The sequence below is a fragment of the Numida meleagris genome, chromosome 18 (genome assembly GCF_002078875.1).
Source record: "Numida meleagris isolate 19003 breed g44 Domestic line chromosome 18, NumMel1.0, whole genome shotgun sequence".
In the NCBI taxonomy this organism is placed as follows: Eukaryota; Metazoa; Chordata; class Aves; order Galliformes; family Numididae; genus Numida; species Numida meleagris.
Window position 1 is genome coordinate 1,143,671 of NC_034426.1, and position 16,669 is coordinate 1,160,339.

The 16,669-nt window shown below is 44.1% G+C and overlaps 1 protein-coding gene across 3 annotated transcripts in view; it reads right to left on the bottom strand.

The window, feature by feature from the left end:
- Positions 1-16,669, bottom strand: part of GALNT17 (polypeptide N-acetylgalactosaminyltransferase 17) — a 190,118-nt gene that overhangs the window by 62,265 nt on the left and 111,184 nt on the right. For all 3 annotated transcript variants that reach the window (XM_021415775.1, XM_021415778.1, XM_021415777.1), the window contains one exon: positions 6,418-6,535. In XM_021415775.1, the coding sequence (XP_021271450.1) occupies positions 6,418-6,535 (118 nt within the window). The remainder of the gene's footprint in view (positions 1-6,417; positions 6,536-16,669) is intronic.

The following is a 16,669-nucleotide window of genomic DNA, read 5'->3' on the forward strand; positions in this document are numbered from 1 at the left end:
CCTATCACCAGTGCCCCACCTGAGCATCCCCCACCACCAACACTCTCACTGCATCATCAGCATCCAACCACCGTTGTGAAGTTTAGGCCTCGTTGCCATAAAGGGGATATGTGAACCATACATACTCTCCAGGTAAGCAACCGATACCTGGTAATGTCACCCCAAAGTGTTCAACCAGCCAAAGGCAACCAGAAACGTGCCAGCCCACGCGCCAACACCTCCTGCAGCTCAACCACAGAATAAAGGCTGGGAGACATCTCACTTCAAAACCTTCTGTAAGTCAGAACATTGGGCCAATCTGTCCCCCCACTTTGAAAAAAAAACATTTGCTGCTGCATGTGTAACTTCATGACTAATACAATCTCAGAAAAATTAGGTGCAGATGGGGAAAAAAATCCCTGCGCATCACGAGAAACTTGATTCAAGCCTAACTACTGCATCTCAGCGAACCCTCACAAGCCTAATAAAGCCTTATGAATAAATTACATGCTTTTCAGACTTCTATTTTTCAAAGTGATAAAAAATGTAGTAAAATATCAGCACAGATCTGCCAGACCTGACCAAAGCCCCATCCTGCAGATGTGGCAGCCACTGGAGAAACGTCGTAATTCACACTCCTGCGCTGATGGACGGGGTGGCTCAAAAAGGATTTCAGGTGCTGCCTGCTGCGAGCTATCTCTGTCTGCACCCAGACTTTAATGCATTAATCAGCAGAACTGAAAGGGAGGCATTTGAGGATGATCAAAGAAAAAGCCCCAGTGAAACACATTTCGAAAGACAGCAGTAAGCACACGTCGCAGAGTCAAAGCGTGACACCCGATATTGGATGTCTGCACATTTGGTTGGTGTTATAAAAATAAATTCCATCCTAACCAGGCGTATTTTTAGGCTTTGATGACAGGCACTATTTCGGTATTAGGTTCGTGCAAGTAAAAACCTAGCCCAGCATCCATCCATTCCAGTGTTTACACTTGCATCTACCACTCTTCCATTTCAGGGATGTGCACAACATCACAGAAAGATGTGGGGAGCCGGTGTTCCCATCAAGCTGAGAAAGCCTGTTTGAAAACATTCAATTTAAGAGAAAGAAAAAATACATCAAAGTTGCTTTCTCATGACATCCTTCCTCTGTTCCTGTCTTCACATGGAGAATATTTTCTCTCTCCCACAGGACTGGGTACAGGCTGCCCTTCCTTCACACAGTCCCCAGGGCCAGCAGAGCTATGGATGCTAGTATAGTTCAAGCATAGAATCATTAGAGTTGGAAAGGACCCTTAAAGGCCATCTAGTCCAACTCCCTGTAATGAACAGAGACATCTACAGATTGACCAGGTGCTCAGAGCCTGGAACAGCCTGACCCCCAATGTCTCCAAGGACAGGGCATCCACCAAAGAAGAACTCCTTGCTCTAAATACCCTACCTACATTCTTCTTAACAAAAAGATACGACCATAGTTTTATGGAAAACATGCAGAAAAAGTCAAACTCCCTTGAGAAGCCTAAATATACCTGTTTGATGGCTTTCCTTCTTTTTTTTTTCTTTTTCTTTTTTTTTTTTGCATCTGAGGGCCTGACCCTCTCAGCATTCAGTATATGAATAACCACACTCATGTAAACAAAATGGGCTCCTTCATGGATGAAACAGACACAAGCGCCTTTGTACATTAAAAGGCTATTTAATCTATCTTAAGAGTTTCCAAAAGATGAAAGGGTGCACAGGCACGGTACCCTCTGGGAGAGGATCAATGTAATGGGGTTACACAGGTGACTAAGCGGCTCCGGGATGAAAGTCTGGTTATTAAGGAAACCACCCCTAAGAACAACATGCTCAATGCCCTCATTGTCCCCATTTGCTTCTCCAAGCTTGATGATTCAGCCCTTACAGCTACACCGGGATGCAACTCTGCCTGTTCTGTAGATACAACTGTTGGTTTGGGGGCACCAGGACTGGGCTGATGAAGCCAGCTGACAAATTTGGGACAATGCCTGGGATACAAGGGGACACGCTGTTCTTTTCCTCTGGAAACAGTTTTTAAAAACCCAATCCAAGCTTCAGATAATTTAAAATTCATAATAAAACGCAGCTCAAGTCAGTCACTAAACCTCAAAGGGATCCCTGGATTGTGCTTTTCTTAATGAATTCAATAATCGATTCCTACTATACAAATAAGGTGTGGGATGGATCAGCTAATAAGCATTCTCAGTTAATTGCTTTCTTCAAGTGACAATTCGTACAAATGATACCATCAAAGGAGTAATAATATCCTTATTGATTAAATTAATCTCTGAAAGACAACTCAAATGAGTTTAATTAGCAATGCATGACAGTAGCACAAAATACTCTGAAAATAACCTTGTTACCCATCCCAGGCTTGAAATCATAGCAACAGTCACGCAATAGCCTTTTGCATCTTCATTCAAACAGACACTCACAATTTTACGGAGCATCTTTAGCGAATGTCTGTGACTAACCATGAAAATCCATGAAACCGTTTGTGCAGAGAATAAGCGAGATGCCACAAAAGCAGTCTGCCTGCATCGTCACTCAGGCACTAAAAGCCAGGGCCACAAACAGGCTTAAAATAAAATAAAAACCTTCAATGAAAAGAGGCGGTCGGAGAAGGCCCTGTGTCAAAACGCACAAATGGAGTCAGTGGGGGCCCAGTGCAGCAACAACCCTTTCAAGATATAGGAATTGGGCACTGGGTTCACAAAATCAGGGGAGAAACCTGCTCACTGAAGCAACAGGTTGGAGAGATGGGGTAAAAGCCTGGATATGGGAGAGCAGTTGTTAGCTCTGGGGCCTAGGGCAGGGCACATGCTCCAGGGATTGGTAGTGGGAGCTCGTCGAGACAGAGCTGTCCATGCCTCCATATTCCTGAAGCAAGACTGAGACCGGGTCAGTGACTGGGGTCATGGCAATTTTTCACATGTTTGTGTCTCTTAGCTCCTTTTGAACAGATGTGAGGCTGCTTGAAAGCTACAGGCATTTCACAGCAGGAAACTGAAGTTACATATTCCACCAGTACAAATGGGAGACAAAATCCTCTATGTCACATCCTTACTGCAGTGAAATGAAAAATATCCCCAAGTTAAAAGCCACATTCCCATGGGTAAGGAACATCCCAAGAGATGTAGTAAGATGAAGTAAAACTTTATCCCAGTGCCACTCTCTGATGTCGGAAGAAAAGTGCAAGCCTTCTCGCATCCTTGCCCAGCTGATGAGTAATGGCCTTAAGCTGTGCCAGAGGAGGTTCAGGTTGGATATTAGGAAACATTTCTTCTCAGAAAGAGCAGTGCTGCAGTGGCACAGCTGCCCATGGAGTGGTGGGGTCACCGTCCCTGGAGGCGTTCAAGAGCCGTGGAGATGTGGCACTGAGGGACGTGGTCAGTGGGCATGGTGGGATGGGGTGGGGTTGGACTTGGGGATCTTGGTCTTTTCCAACCTGAATGATCCTACGATTCTTTGTGGGTTCCATGCACCCAGCAGCCTTACCCAGCCACAGGCAGGAGGTGGTTTTCTCGAAAGCTCTGCTGTCGGGAGTCATTAACTCAGGGACAGGTTGATCAAACACTTGGTCCTTGTGGCTGTCAATGCAGTAAGAAAGACCCAGTGCTGTTATAATTTGATTGCAAGGCACACTTTGGGAAAAAAAAAAGCACTGAAAATCTCTCTGTTGAAGTATTAGCCTACACCGCCTTGCTTAGCAAAGACTTCTGCGCTCCCTGCCAAGAAAAGGGGAATTAGAGTTGAATCTGCCTCAGGAAGTGAAGTAGTGGACATCAGGGACAAGAGAGAATAAGCACAGCATTCTGGAGACACTCCAGTGTGATAAAAGAAAAGACAATAATATAAAGAACAACATGTTCCCCGTGTCAGGGCCAAAGCTACCCCGTGAGCAGAACAAGAATTTGCCTAGGGCAACAACACGCTTAATGGCTTTATTATTAACTGAGCAACCCAAGGATGCTCCCCAGCACGTAAGGGAGAGCAGTGAGCCTGGAGCTACCTCATGAATGTGAGTAATGGGGTTTGGGTTTTTTAAGTGGCTCACACAGAAATGTTCTCATTGAGCTGACTGAAATCAGGAACTGAAAGCACTATCTACAAATATTCCCCTATGCAAAGATGCAGAACAATACAACAGATATATATTAATGAACCCCTTCTGCAGTATTGAGCCTTGGCCCTTCAAGGTTAGGACAGTCCAACCTCCTCAACTGTTTATTGCAGTTTGTTATTCAGATTACTTACCTTTAATTTCAGCACAAAAAATTGTGCTAAAATTTAGCAAAAAGCTTGTGGTTTTGCCTGAAATACTGTAATTTCTCAATTTTGTCCTCAGAGCCTCAATGGGTTTATTATCTCATTTTTGTTCTTTGAGCTTTTTTTTTTTTTTAATACAAGAATAATATGTTTTTAAAATTGCCACGATTCTCAGAATGGAATTTGCGTCACCATCAAAACAAAAATAAATCCTTTCTGTACATATTTTTCATCCAAGAATCACTACAACAAACACGAAAGCATCAAATTGCTTCTCTGACTACAGCCAAAACAAACAAACAAAAAAAGCATTAAAAGCCTCGACATTTTATATTCAAATTGAACCTTTAGAAAAGATTTGATTCCATCAGAGTCGCACGTTACTGATAACGAGAGGTGGCTGCTACAGACCCCAGCCATGGCAGGTTGCAGGCATGTGGGGAAGGGCTGACAGCCTCTGAGCCACAGGATGACTAGAAAAGCTAAATCCATCTGACACCCCAAGTTCCATTTGAAACCATAACAATTCCCTGTTTCCTCATACAGCCAACGATTAGCCTTGGGTAGACTGTTATAAATGAAATCTTACCCTAAAGCAGAACCCAAAATATCTGGCAACTGCAAACACAGCTCCTACAGGAGCACTCCCCTCCACATGACACAATGGCCAACATACATTAAAGGGGATCACTGTGCCAAGAACTCCTGGTTGCCCAAATAAGTCACTTGCACTGATTTAAAAAGCTTGGGGATATTTGGAAATCTACTGCCTAACAAAGTGGATTTCCTAAATATTTTGGCTCACAAAACCACCAATATTTTTAAAGTCTTAACCAGAACATACAATACACGCATGTGCAAGAAGCAGAGAAACACAAAGGCTGGAAACACAAGCCTGGGAGAGTCACTGGGGGAAGAGGGGAAGAGAGGGATTATCTTTTTCCAAAAGGATGTTTATTGCATGGTTCTAAAAAGTTCAGCACGTGAAAAAGAAGACGACATATGTTCACCAGTTGTCCCTGAGACATCATCTTATTTTTCTAGTTAAGAAGCCAATCTTCCATGAAATCCCCCCAAAACCTAACAGATGGGTTAAATTATTAATTGTGAGAAGACTAGTTCCACAGTGATTATATTAAAAAAAAAAACATAGATAAACAAATTAGGATAGTCACAAGAGAAGCTTAGTTTGGAGTTGGATCTCTCTAGACCCAGGAAGTGAGTTGCATGATGATGTACAATAATCATTTCATATGGAGAAGAGCTATGTGGCATATTTAAAGCCTTTAATTTCTACTCCCTTGTTTAAATGAGATTATTGCTCCCTGTAGCCAATAACAATAGATTTTTTAAGTTTCTTTTGATTTTCCAGCAAAGCAAATATCCTCTGGTAAATCTATGAACTGAACAATGATTTTTCATTTTTACAACAGCACAGTCAATTCAATTTTCCAGCTATAAGTCTCAAGTCTCTCCCTATCAGCCTGTTAACATACAAGTACCGTACTCTAAACCATGCCCGGAAAAACCTCCACAGACTTTTCCATCCCAAGTTGCTTCTGAACACTGAATTCATTGCTTATGAATCACTTCACTGTATGTACACATTTGAATCACTAAATCCCATCTAATACTGTACACAGTAATCAAGTGATGTTGTCACAGTAGATGCTGTAACGACGAATGTCTCGTGGATTTACTGAGGAAACTCTAAAAACATGGCTAACAGTGTTTCACTTTTAAAAGCACACTTTGCCTGTTTAAGAAAATATTTTATTTTCAACTGCTGAATGCTTGAATGATATTTTCATGCACCACATCTTCCTGAGATACCCACACGAGTCCCATCGCCTCCCTAAGACACATGATAAAACAGCGCTGTATTTTTCCTGATCCATAAGGTATTTACGACTTAGACCAACCAATGTGACAACTTGACCAAGGCCCGTTTATATCGCCCCCTAAAATTGCTCTCACCCCTAAAAACAAGTTTTTTTTCACCTTTAAACTCAAATATAAATTCTTTAAAGCAAAACAAAATTCAGTTCTCCTGAAATGTTCTAGTAGCCATTTACGTTAACCCGCTGAAGTTTTGCTTTCGGTTCCTTAAGTAACACCAGGTGAGATTTTGCTCACAGCTGTGGCACAAACCTTGATGCCGAGCTCTATGTTCTCCCCTCCGTACACGTCCATCCCGGGATCGAGGAGCCCAATCTCTCCAAAGAACTTCCTGTGCACAACAAAGGAGCAACCGATCATCGCTGGCGTCCTGTCAGAAGAAACAAAAAACAACAGAAATGCAACAAATTATTGGTTGTTTTCCATCTTCAGTGGGCCAAGGGCACCGTCTTTGGGCTTCCGTTCCCCATGCACGAAGGAAATAAAATTCTGGTATTTCCTTCATCTTACTTTCTTCCAGCACGTCTAGTAACAGAGTAGACTTCAGGACAGATATTAGTACTCTTGAAAAGAGGTTTCCACTTACGATCTTTATAATACATCATGAAGGCGTTGCTACCAGCTATCAAGGAGCATGAAACAGAAGCAAATCCTTAAAAAATTGAGGACAACTGTTTGCAGAAACATTGCTGTGCTTTTTGTAGAGTTCCACCGATACCTACAGTGCCCTAGGTTAGTTTGAGATGAAGTTCTCCTGTTCACCTGTGAACCCCCGTGCCCTCCAGGTCACACTGTTGAAGGAGCAGCCAAGAGGTGCCCAGGCAAGGAAAATAACAGAAAAAAACAGGAGAGGTCCTACCAATACCAATGGCATCAGCGTAATAGCAGGAAGATTGAGGAAAAACTCAGTGTCAGGGGTTAATTGATAATAACCATGAAATTTCAAGGACAGGGTAGATGGTGGTGTTTACTAAGCACCCCTGCTGCCACATGCACATAAACCAGCCCTCCCTCATTGCTTTGCAAAATGCTGGATTGCTCCATCTGATACAGCTTCCCTGAGAGGAGGATGCTGCTCTGATCTCTGCAAGCTGAGATCACGTTTGGGGGCATTTTGTGAGTAGTTAAACACTTCTGACCCTGTCCATAAAATTACACTTTGCTACAGAGCACAGCACTGAACAAAACCGTATCATTATGCCCTTGCTGCTTGGGGATACACTAATCTGTTGTGGTTATGGAATGCAGAGTGCTAACCCCCCAGGATATTTTCTGCATTAAAATAGAAATATAAAAACCACTTGCCCCTTTAACTTGCTTTCATTTGAAACCATTCTGTAAAGAAAGAAAAAAACAAAACTACACAAGGATCCACTTGGAGGGATCAGCAGGGAGGAGACAAAGAATTTTACAGGCTAAAGCTTGCCAAGGTACTGCCATTTGCTCAGGATCCTTCCTACCCAGGCCAAGCAAACAAAATGATGCTGCTTCAAGCAGGGGGAACCATACAGGACAGCAGGGCCATCACCTCTGCAGACTGAGGACACCCACCTCATGCAACCTGGAGAAGACTTTCATGGTAAAGAGTAGCATGCGTGTCTGGAAATCGCGTTCACTTAGAAATGATTAGCATGATTTCTGGAGGAAACTTGGTTTTGAGGTAGAAACAGGGCAAGAGGATGGCAGATTTTAAAGACAGCCTCCCAGTCCTGGTTCAAAGCACAGCTCATGGGCTCTCCGTGCTGTGGAGCACACTGAAGGTTGAGCCAAGCAACCAGCGACTGCAGAGGGGGAAAGCATCCTCAAATGTACCCAAACATGGCTCAAAGGATCAGGTTCATGCTCAACCCTGCCATTCACACTGCACAAAACACCTGCATCTGCCAGAGGAGCCGTGGATGAAGAGTTCTAGCCGCTTCAGTATTATTATTTATAGGCATTTTAATACTTTCAATAGACTGGTAGAACAGCTGAATGCTGTTGTCATATTAAATGAGTCAGCATCGGAATCCATCAGAGGGGTTTTTCCTATAGATGTTGTCCCTGACGGCCAGCTCACTCTTCCTTCCAATAAGCAGTGTAATACTTCATGATATGCTGCCACTCTAGAGCTTAAGATTTCCATTCTCCTGTTTTATTTGCAGCAAGTTAACTGCCATTAGTAGAAACAATTCTTTCCGAAATGATAAGCGCATTAGAGATGCCAAATCTAATAGCTCCATTATCCTAGATCACCTGCTGCAATTAAACAGAAGGGTACGTTGCTGTGGTTTTACACAGAGCAGCCACAACCCAGCCCATAGGGAATAGATGTAGGGGACAGTGGGACCTCATCTGGAGCACTGGGAACTCACCACCAGGTCAGCAAGGCTTTCTGGATGACACTCAACAGTTGAGCATGGGAGCTTGACTCGGTAGGGATGGGGAGCCCCAGCTCACTCATAGGATGTGCCACAGTGGCATTTAACAACAAAAAGAGAACCTCTCGGCCTAAGGGTTTTACCAGTACAAATGATATAATCTTATTTTTCAATGACATTTGAAAAATCACCAGTTGCAGGAGCTGGGCACGCCATTACCAGTTTCTGAAAACACAAATGGGAAAGGGCCGTGAAAAAGAACTTCTCCAAATTGGCAACCCCTGCCCTCGACTGCCACCCAGGAAAGCTTTTTTTCATCATTATTTTGCAACACACCTTCTCTTTATAGACCAAAGAGTCACTGATCTTTTCAGAAATGCTCACAGAAAAAGTCTGATGGGGATTTTGCAGCTTCACCTTCACATTTTCCTCCTCTTCATTTTTCTGCGCGTTCTGTTTTCAACAATTGACACCATGAAGCATGCAAAGCAGCGCTCCCGAGCGGATCTGAGGTCCCTCAAGCAATACAAATTAAGTGCTACATTCTTCTTTGTAACAATGCCTCCATATTAAATAAATGAGAATCATGCGACGCTCAACTATTTAAATAAAAACACCACTTGATTTTGCAGTAAATCCTTCAAAAAGGTGGACGTTTACAATAATAGATAGCCCATCCACCACGAAATTATGGCCTGCAGACAAAGAGCTGATAAAGCCTCTTGTTCCTCTGCCCCTTAATTAAAAGCATTAACACAGTTTGTTTTTAAAAATCACACAGCTCAGCTCAGCTCAATGCATTTGCTTGTGATAGCTGTGCTCGCTTAATGAGAGAGGAAAAGCAGAATTTGGCAGAAAAAGATGAACAGAAATGCTTAGCACAATTGTTGGTTTTGCATCCAGAAACCCACAGCGTTAGATCCTTGCCATTATTTCTGTTGGCTCCTCTATACTGCAAGTGACAAAAGGTCAAGAAGAACAGCATTTATGAAATATCCTCAGCATGAATCTCTAAATAAAGATGAAGAAGATACAGGGGAAAACATTTATCCTAGTCTATTAAGTTACGTTAATGGTCTTCCTTTCTTTAGCGCACAGTTACCATCTAATGATTAAAAAGTCTCAAGTAGATTGCTTCTTCAATTCAAGGAAATTAATTTTCCTACACAATTGGATCTTGCTTCCAATCTTATGCTAAAGTGCAAGTTATAAAATATGTAAAAAAAAAGATATTAAAAAAAAAAATTAGTGGTCACACCGGTGCAGGAGGGCTGAGAACTTAAAGAATTTGCTTGGGAGTCCATTTTCCATGAAGGTGCTGTTGTTTTTGATAGATGTCAGTAATAGAGCTGCTCTTCCTGCAGCAACCCAGTCCCATCGCTTTAGGAGACAGGGCACCACACACAGCACATCTTTGATGCTCTTTCACCTGCCTGGGAAGGCATGATCTGTCATCAATGTCTCCCATACTTGCCACTCTTCACTCAGTGCACAAAACTCAAACATCCCATTTTGCTTTTTGAGATGCAAGACTTATCCAAAATACGTGCTATTTCTGCTGCCCATCTGTACCTCTGTGTTACAGCTGGGGGTCACTGCTGGGAGCCCCAGCTCAGCAGGAGACACCGAGCTTATGGTCCAAACTTCTCGTTAAGGAGCTTCAGCTCCTCACTTCCAGGCCTGTGCAGGGTTTGTATCTGGATCCCACAGCAATCACTCAGCAATCATCACATACAGAATCACAGAATGGTTTGGGTTGGAAGGGACATTTAAGTTCGTCTAGTTCCAACCCCCTGCTATAGGCAGGGGCACGTCCCACCAGATCAGGTTGCTCAAAGCCCTTTGGAGAGCTGGAATGCCTTGGAGAGCTGAAATTAGACTCGGATCACATCAAATTTTTCAGTTAAACCAACAAACTTGGTAAAAGTAAGTACACAGCTTCCAAGAGCATCCTACAAATTATTTTCCTGAACATCACCTTTGCTTAATTTTACATGGCAACCTATGAAAAGAGAATTTTCTTTTGTCCCTAGATGAAACAAAGGACCCCATTTTCAAACAAAAATGACTGTAGTGCTATACACCTCCATATTTCTTTATCTGTGGGATGGTGAATGTATTGTGTACTAAAGATTGCAATTTGTAACACAAAGCTTTGTAACAAAGGGAATACATGTGGAAATTAAATACAATCACGTGGCGTTAAGGATTGATCCCTCTGATCATAAATGGGGTTAATCCCACAAGACCTCACGTGCCTGACCCCAGTCAGAGAAATGGAAGAGGAGAGGAAATGAATGATTAAAAACGAAATGGAACACAACGAACCTGCTGGACCCAGTGATTATCTACATCCTTGGGCACCCATCCCGCCCCTTTGTGCCCCCACAGCTTCTCCCAGAAGCAAACATGCAGGGCAGACACAGCCTGCACACCCACTACAGAGCCAGTATTTGCTGTATCAATGAACTTCAGATGATTAATTCCAGAAGTTTGCAGTAACGAAGGTGCTGGAGCAACAGAGCAGCTGTGGGAAGCCACCGCCGACAGCGCACGAGCGCAAGGGCACGATGCTGATCCCAACAGCCCCAAAACCAATGTCACAGATGAAGTGCATCCCCAAAGGAGAAATATGTATTGCTTCTGCCTCCTACAGAGGGGCTTCTACGTGCACTTACAGAGTCAGGCAGAAGCCAGTCTCTCAGCTTCCCCTCAGTGCCTGTGTAATGGTGTGGGCAGATAAAAGCTGGATGTCTTTCAAGAGAACGCAATAACATTTCTAGGAAGGAAAGGCACTTTAGCCCACAGCAGCGTACCTTGCTTAATATCATCCCCAGGATGGCATCTGCAATAGTTGTTTCTTGAATAATTCTAGCTTTCCTGCCCCAGTGACCTTGTTTAATTGTCTGTTTCAAATGGGTTTATTTTCCCGCTGTTGCTAAGTACTACGGAGTCTGTGGAACAAATTAAAAATAAAGAGATATCACATAAAAGAGATGCTAGATTGAATGCCTTCTCTGCGTTTACAGGAGATTAATAGGACTTTAACTTTTAATGACACAGAAGCTGTGAAAACGATGTAGTTTTGAAAATATCTATTCTGCCTGCCATGGCTGTGACCTTGCTGGAGATCCATTCGACTTTGTCACTGCTGTACGGCTGCTCTGATTCCCACGTCAAGAGATGACTCACCCAGGACCTCAGGCAATGCATTCAGCCTCTCTGTACCTCACCTACCAGATGAGTGTAATACCTACATGGTCTTCAAAAGAAGCATTTATAAATCACTTCAGTAACTTCTGCATTGGATCTGCTGAATTAAATACCACTGTTGTTACACATGCCAGACCCCTCCCAAACTAAAGTCATCTTAAGTCAACTGCACTGGCAGTTAACAACCTTACAAGTAAGAAATCACACAATTTGCTGTTTCAAGTCTTGCTTTAGGCCACCAGCAGCAACGAAAGCCATGTGCAGGCCTTGATAGTGTCTGTGGTGTGTTAAGATACAGCACGCAAACCTAAAGCAGATTTATTTTACCCTCGTTCAAGATTCTGGACTCGAACCTAATTGAAAAATTTCTCCTGCTGCGTTAAAAGTGCTGCCAAGGTCATTATCCAAAAGCATTTTCTGTCCTTGCCTACTTTGCAAAAATCAAGGTTGGCCCTGCACTTGAGATCACGGGATGCCAGAAAACCCAGCTCCACGCTCCCATTTTCTTCAGCACTTTCAGCAGCAGCTTTCATGCAGACATGTATGCTGCTAAGGCAGTCAAAATGTGCATGAGCAGGCAGTAACAGTCCCCAGCTGTACATATTTTGCCAGTTGAACTACAGTTCCATCCCCAAAGAACTCCACTGACCTGGATCAATGTTTTTTTTTTTGTAAAGCTCTAGGCTATTGCTGATGTTGAAGCCCATCTAGCAGCACTACGGTCCCTGCACCCTCTGTCCTTTACCTTCTGCAAAGGAGGGAGGAAAAACCATCCCACTGGTCCTCAAAACATTTAAGAACTTGATTAAAAGCCATTTAACCTTTTACAGATGTCACCCACAGTGAATAAGGCATAGCCCTACACACCACCATGGAATGCCAGGTCAGAGAGGCCAGGTGAAAAATTTAACCCATGGGTCCCATGTGCTCACCCCATTTCCACAGCCAGATGGAAACACAGGATTCTTAGGTCACACACCAGCTCTCCAACCATCTCCCAAGGTGATCCAATAGGGATCCCAGCTGAAGATGCCAGCCTTGAGAAAGCCTTCCAGGCCAGTGTCTGTGAGATGGGAGGGATCTCTGCTTGGTGTCATGAAGATTCACACACACATGCATTTTGGGGCTGTCCTCCATCATTCTCCTGACTCCTGGTTGTTACCAGGTGCAAGCTGCTGACTGACAGTCGCAGTCCTGTGCTGTCTGCACATGGGAGCAATGCTGCATCACAGCGTTTGAGGTGCGCAGTTTTGAACCAAAAAATGGTAAACTCAAGAGTACAAGCGCTGAAAAAGTCACTTTGGAGAAGGTTAATTTGGTAATTACCCTTCAATCGGGACTCAGTCTCTGTTCGGGAACGGTTTTGAGGAAATGGTTGCAATTACAGACTTCTCCCTTGAGATAAACTTAAAAGATGGTTCTTCATTTTAGCTGACTTAATGGCAGTTGCAGAGCTATTCCTGGAGGCAGCAAAGAGACAGGAGCACTCATGGGGAAAACCAGACTCTCCCTCTTGGTGGAAAGCCCCCAGCCTGCACTGATAGGTGCATGCCTAGAGCGAGGGGAAACAGGGTCCCACAGGGCACTGTAGCACGACTGTACACTTGCAAACATCAATACAATGGGGTACTGATCCTAATGGTAACCCATTTATCCACAAAAGTAAAACTAGGGGAAATAACAGTAATCCCTTATAGTGATTTATTAGGATAGTCATAGAGGAGAGGCCACACGGCCTCAGAGTTGGAGGCTGAGATAAAACAGAGCATGATTTTCATACATACACTGGCTCAGGTTGGAAGTCACTGAAAAACATAAAAAAAAATAGCAAGAAAAATACTTTCCTGTCTGGAAAGCTATTACATGACAACATGGAATACAAAGGAGAGCACAGATTAGCATGGATGAAGAGTCAGAAAAGCACAGTATCTAGTTAACCTGTTTTTACTTTCCTATGTGACCGGTTCCCTGAAGGTCTTACACTCAAAGCAGATCTTGGAACTGCTCGTTTGTTTTACTTGCACAGAGACAAAGTACATGCTGCCATCAAATAGCTCTCTAACTGCAGTGCAGCCACCACACCCAGAACTAGCCGGGAGGCCATCCACTAACATTTAGCAGGCTTGCCTGCAGGATGGTGAGAAGGATAGCCAAGAGGTGCTTGAAGACAATGCCAGACCCTCCACAGATGTGCCCAAAGAACAGCAGCAGATCAATAAAGTCGGAGAGAGCTGTTCCTTTGGAGAAGCCACAAAAGCGATGGACAGTGCTCATGTGACCAATGGAGTGCAGATCATGAGCGTGGATCCAACAGAGAGCAGCGTGCCCATCAGAGAGAGAAAGGCGTGTGGCCAAGGCATGCCATTCATCCAAAGTATGGCAAGGGGCCTGGGTACATCCATCCACCCATGGAGGTGGATCAACCACGAGATGAAGAACTGATGGAAATGCATCCACCTGCGACAGACGTGCCCTGGCACACCACCCCCAGCATGCCTTGGCCCTCAGCCACAACACTGGGGTAACAGCCCTGCAGGAGCACCAGGCCGGCTCTGTCCGCATCAAAGCCTCTGCCCCCACCATTCACTTGGCCATGACAAACTATACAGACACCTTGAACCAAAACACGTGTTGGATCACCCAGCAATAAACACACTGTGTTGATTGTTGATGGTTGTGTAAATCCTTCTTTCCCCTCCCCTGCCCTCATGAAGAAGTGGCATCTCTTCATGGAGCCCCAAAGGAGGGTGGAGGGTTAAGCTGGGAAAGGTTCTTCAACAGGGGGTGGAGGGCATGGGACAGGCTCCCCAGGGCAGTGGTCATGTCCCCAAGCATGCTACAGTTTGAGGGGTTTGGACAATGCTCTCAGGCACAGGGTTTCAATTTTGGGTGATCCTGAGTGCGGCCAAGAGTTGGGCTTGATCCTGGCCAGTCCCTTCCAACTCAACTATTCTACGAGAAATCCAGGAGCCAAAACACAAAGCCTTGTCTACATTAGGAAAACAGATGCTTTCTTGTATCTCCTTCAATTAAAACTTACTAACCAACATGAAACAAAATTACAGCAAAATAAAGCAGCTTGCAATTTTCATCTGAGCTGGGAGGTGAAAGCAAATCACAGTCTCTTCCCCCTGCTGTGCATCCGCAGGCTGCACATGGGAAAGCTGCTCCTACTTAACACAGGGTACATACAGCGAGCACGCACCTTTTAAAGATTAATCAGCAGAAGGTCACGGTCCTTTCCTGTTATTGACTATCAGTCACCTCTTCAATGCAAGTGGGAAGTGCCCTCCTGAACAGCTTATTCAGGAGTTTTCAGTCTCACGTGAACTTTTCATTAAAAGGTTAGTGTTTATGTATGCAAATCAGATCTATTTATTCTATGCTAGAAGCAGCACTCCCTGGGGCAACGCCAGGAACTGGCTTCAAAGTTTCACCTGAAGAAGACTCAAACCTCCTCTCTGCTAATTGGCAGTGACCGAAATCCACCTCGTCAAGCAGAGCAGAACAGGAGATGCCTCCATCAGTTCTCCAGGATGCTTGGATTTAACACACAGAGCTCGGCATCAAACACCTTTAAACTGTTTGCCAGTTCTTCAAGCAGACAATGTTTTATAGATAGCTCTAGACATAAGGATTTGCATTCGCACAGCTTCAAAATCCCCAGTGGCAGGCGGATGAACTAATGCTGGGGACTCCACCTGCATGAGGCTGAAAGCTTTTCTTTTTTGCTATTTCCTCCGATACGTGATCTTTCAGCACTTCTGACCCCTGACTTACTATAACAAAAAGTTTGGTGCAGGAGAAGGGCAGTAAAAAAGAAAAAATAATAATAAAAAAGCAAATGCTTTCCTTAAAAGCTCCCAGGACAGAGGGCAGAGGTTGTATGTCAGTCTGCACTCGCTCACCTCACATAATACCTAATCCTAATCCCACTGGTTTTCAACCGGGGCCACAGCCCTTTGCTTGCTATTGGTAATAAATGCAGTGCAACTGTGACTTCATCTCCTTCCTCTGTTGCTAAACTGCTAATTAAATGATAATTACTTTTAGATGTAATATGTATAACTAGCAGGCACTTAACAGGAACATGTTATTTACTTTTCTTTTTTAATGTGAATATACTTTTTCTCAAGGGCAGCAATGCAGTGAACGTCAGTTCACTTGTGTTTCTCCTCTCCAGATAGCAGGGAACAAAACTCTCAGGTAACCCAATTTCTCACCTTGGCTAAGCCACAGCTCCCAGCCCAGCTCAGCATCGGGGTGTGCCTGCAGCTGAAGGATCAGGGCTCGAGGTCTGAGCTGTCAAAGCAGGACTTACATAGCATTCTACGTCCTGGCCTGTGACCAAGAATGGCAAAATCAGCACACCCCAATTAATTCAGAGGGTTCCTGTGTCTTAGCAAACGCTCCCCAGGGGCTCTGTGCTCAGCTCCTCCCAATGTGGAGGCAACAAGAGGAATGAGCTCAGTGCAGAAACATGAGCCACAGCCTCTTTCTTCCCAACCACAGCTGCAGGAGGCTGTGCCACCACCCTATCTATTACAAAAAGAACATCTGCACTGATAGGCATGTACGCAGATTGCAGAAGAAACTGCTGTCCTACAGGAAAACTGTGAAAAAGTGGTGACAGCACAAAATCTGGGCTCTTAGGGCGTGGATCTGAGCATCACTCTAAAGCAAACCTCATCTGTTTGTGTCTGAAATGGCACAGAATCATTAAGGTCGGAAAAGACAACTGAGATCATCAAGTCCAACCATTAACCCATCCCAATGGAACCACATCATGAACCGGCCCCAGTTTCCTCCAGACACTCAGAAGTATCTCCTAAACCTCAGTTCCACCTAAATGCTAAACTGAAGGCACTGTCAGAGGTCTTCATTGGCTGATGATGGAGCTCTTCATGACAAATTAGTTTTGCACGGGCCCT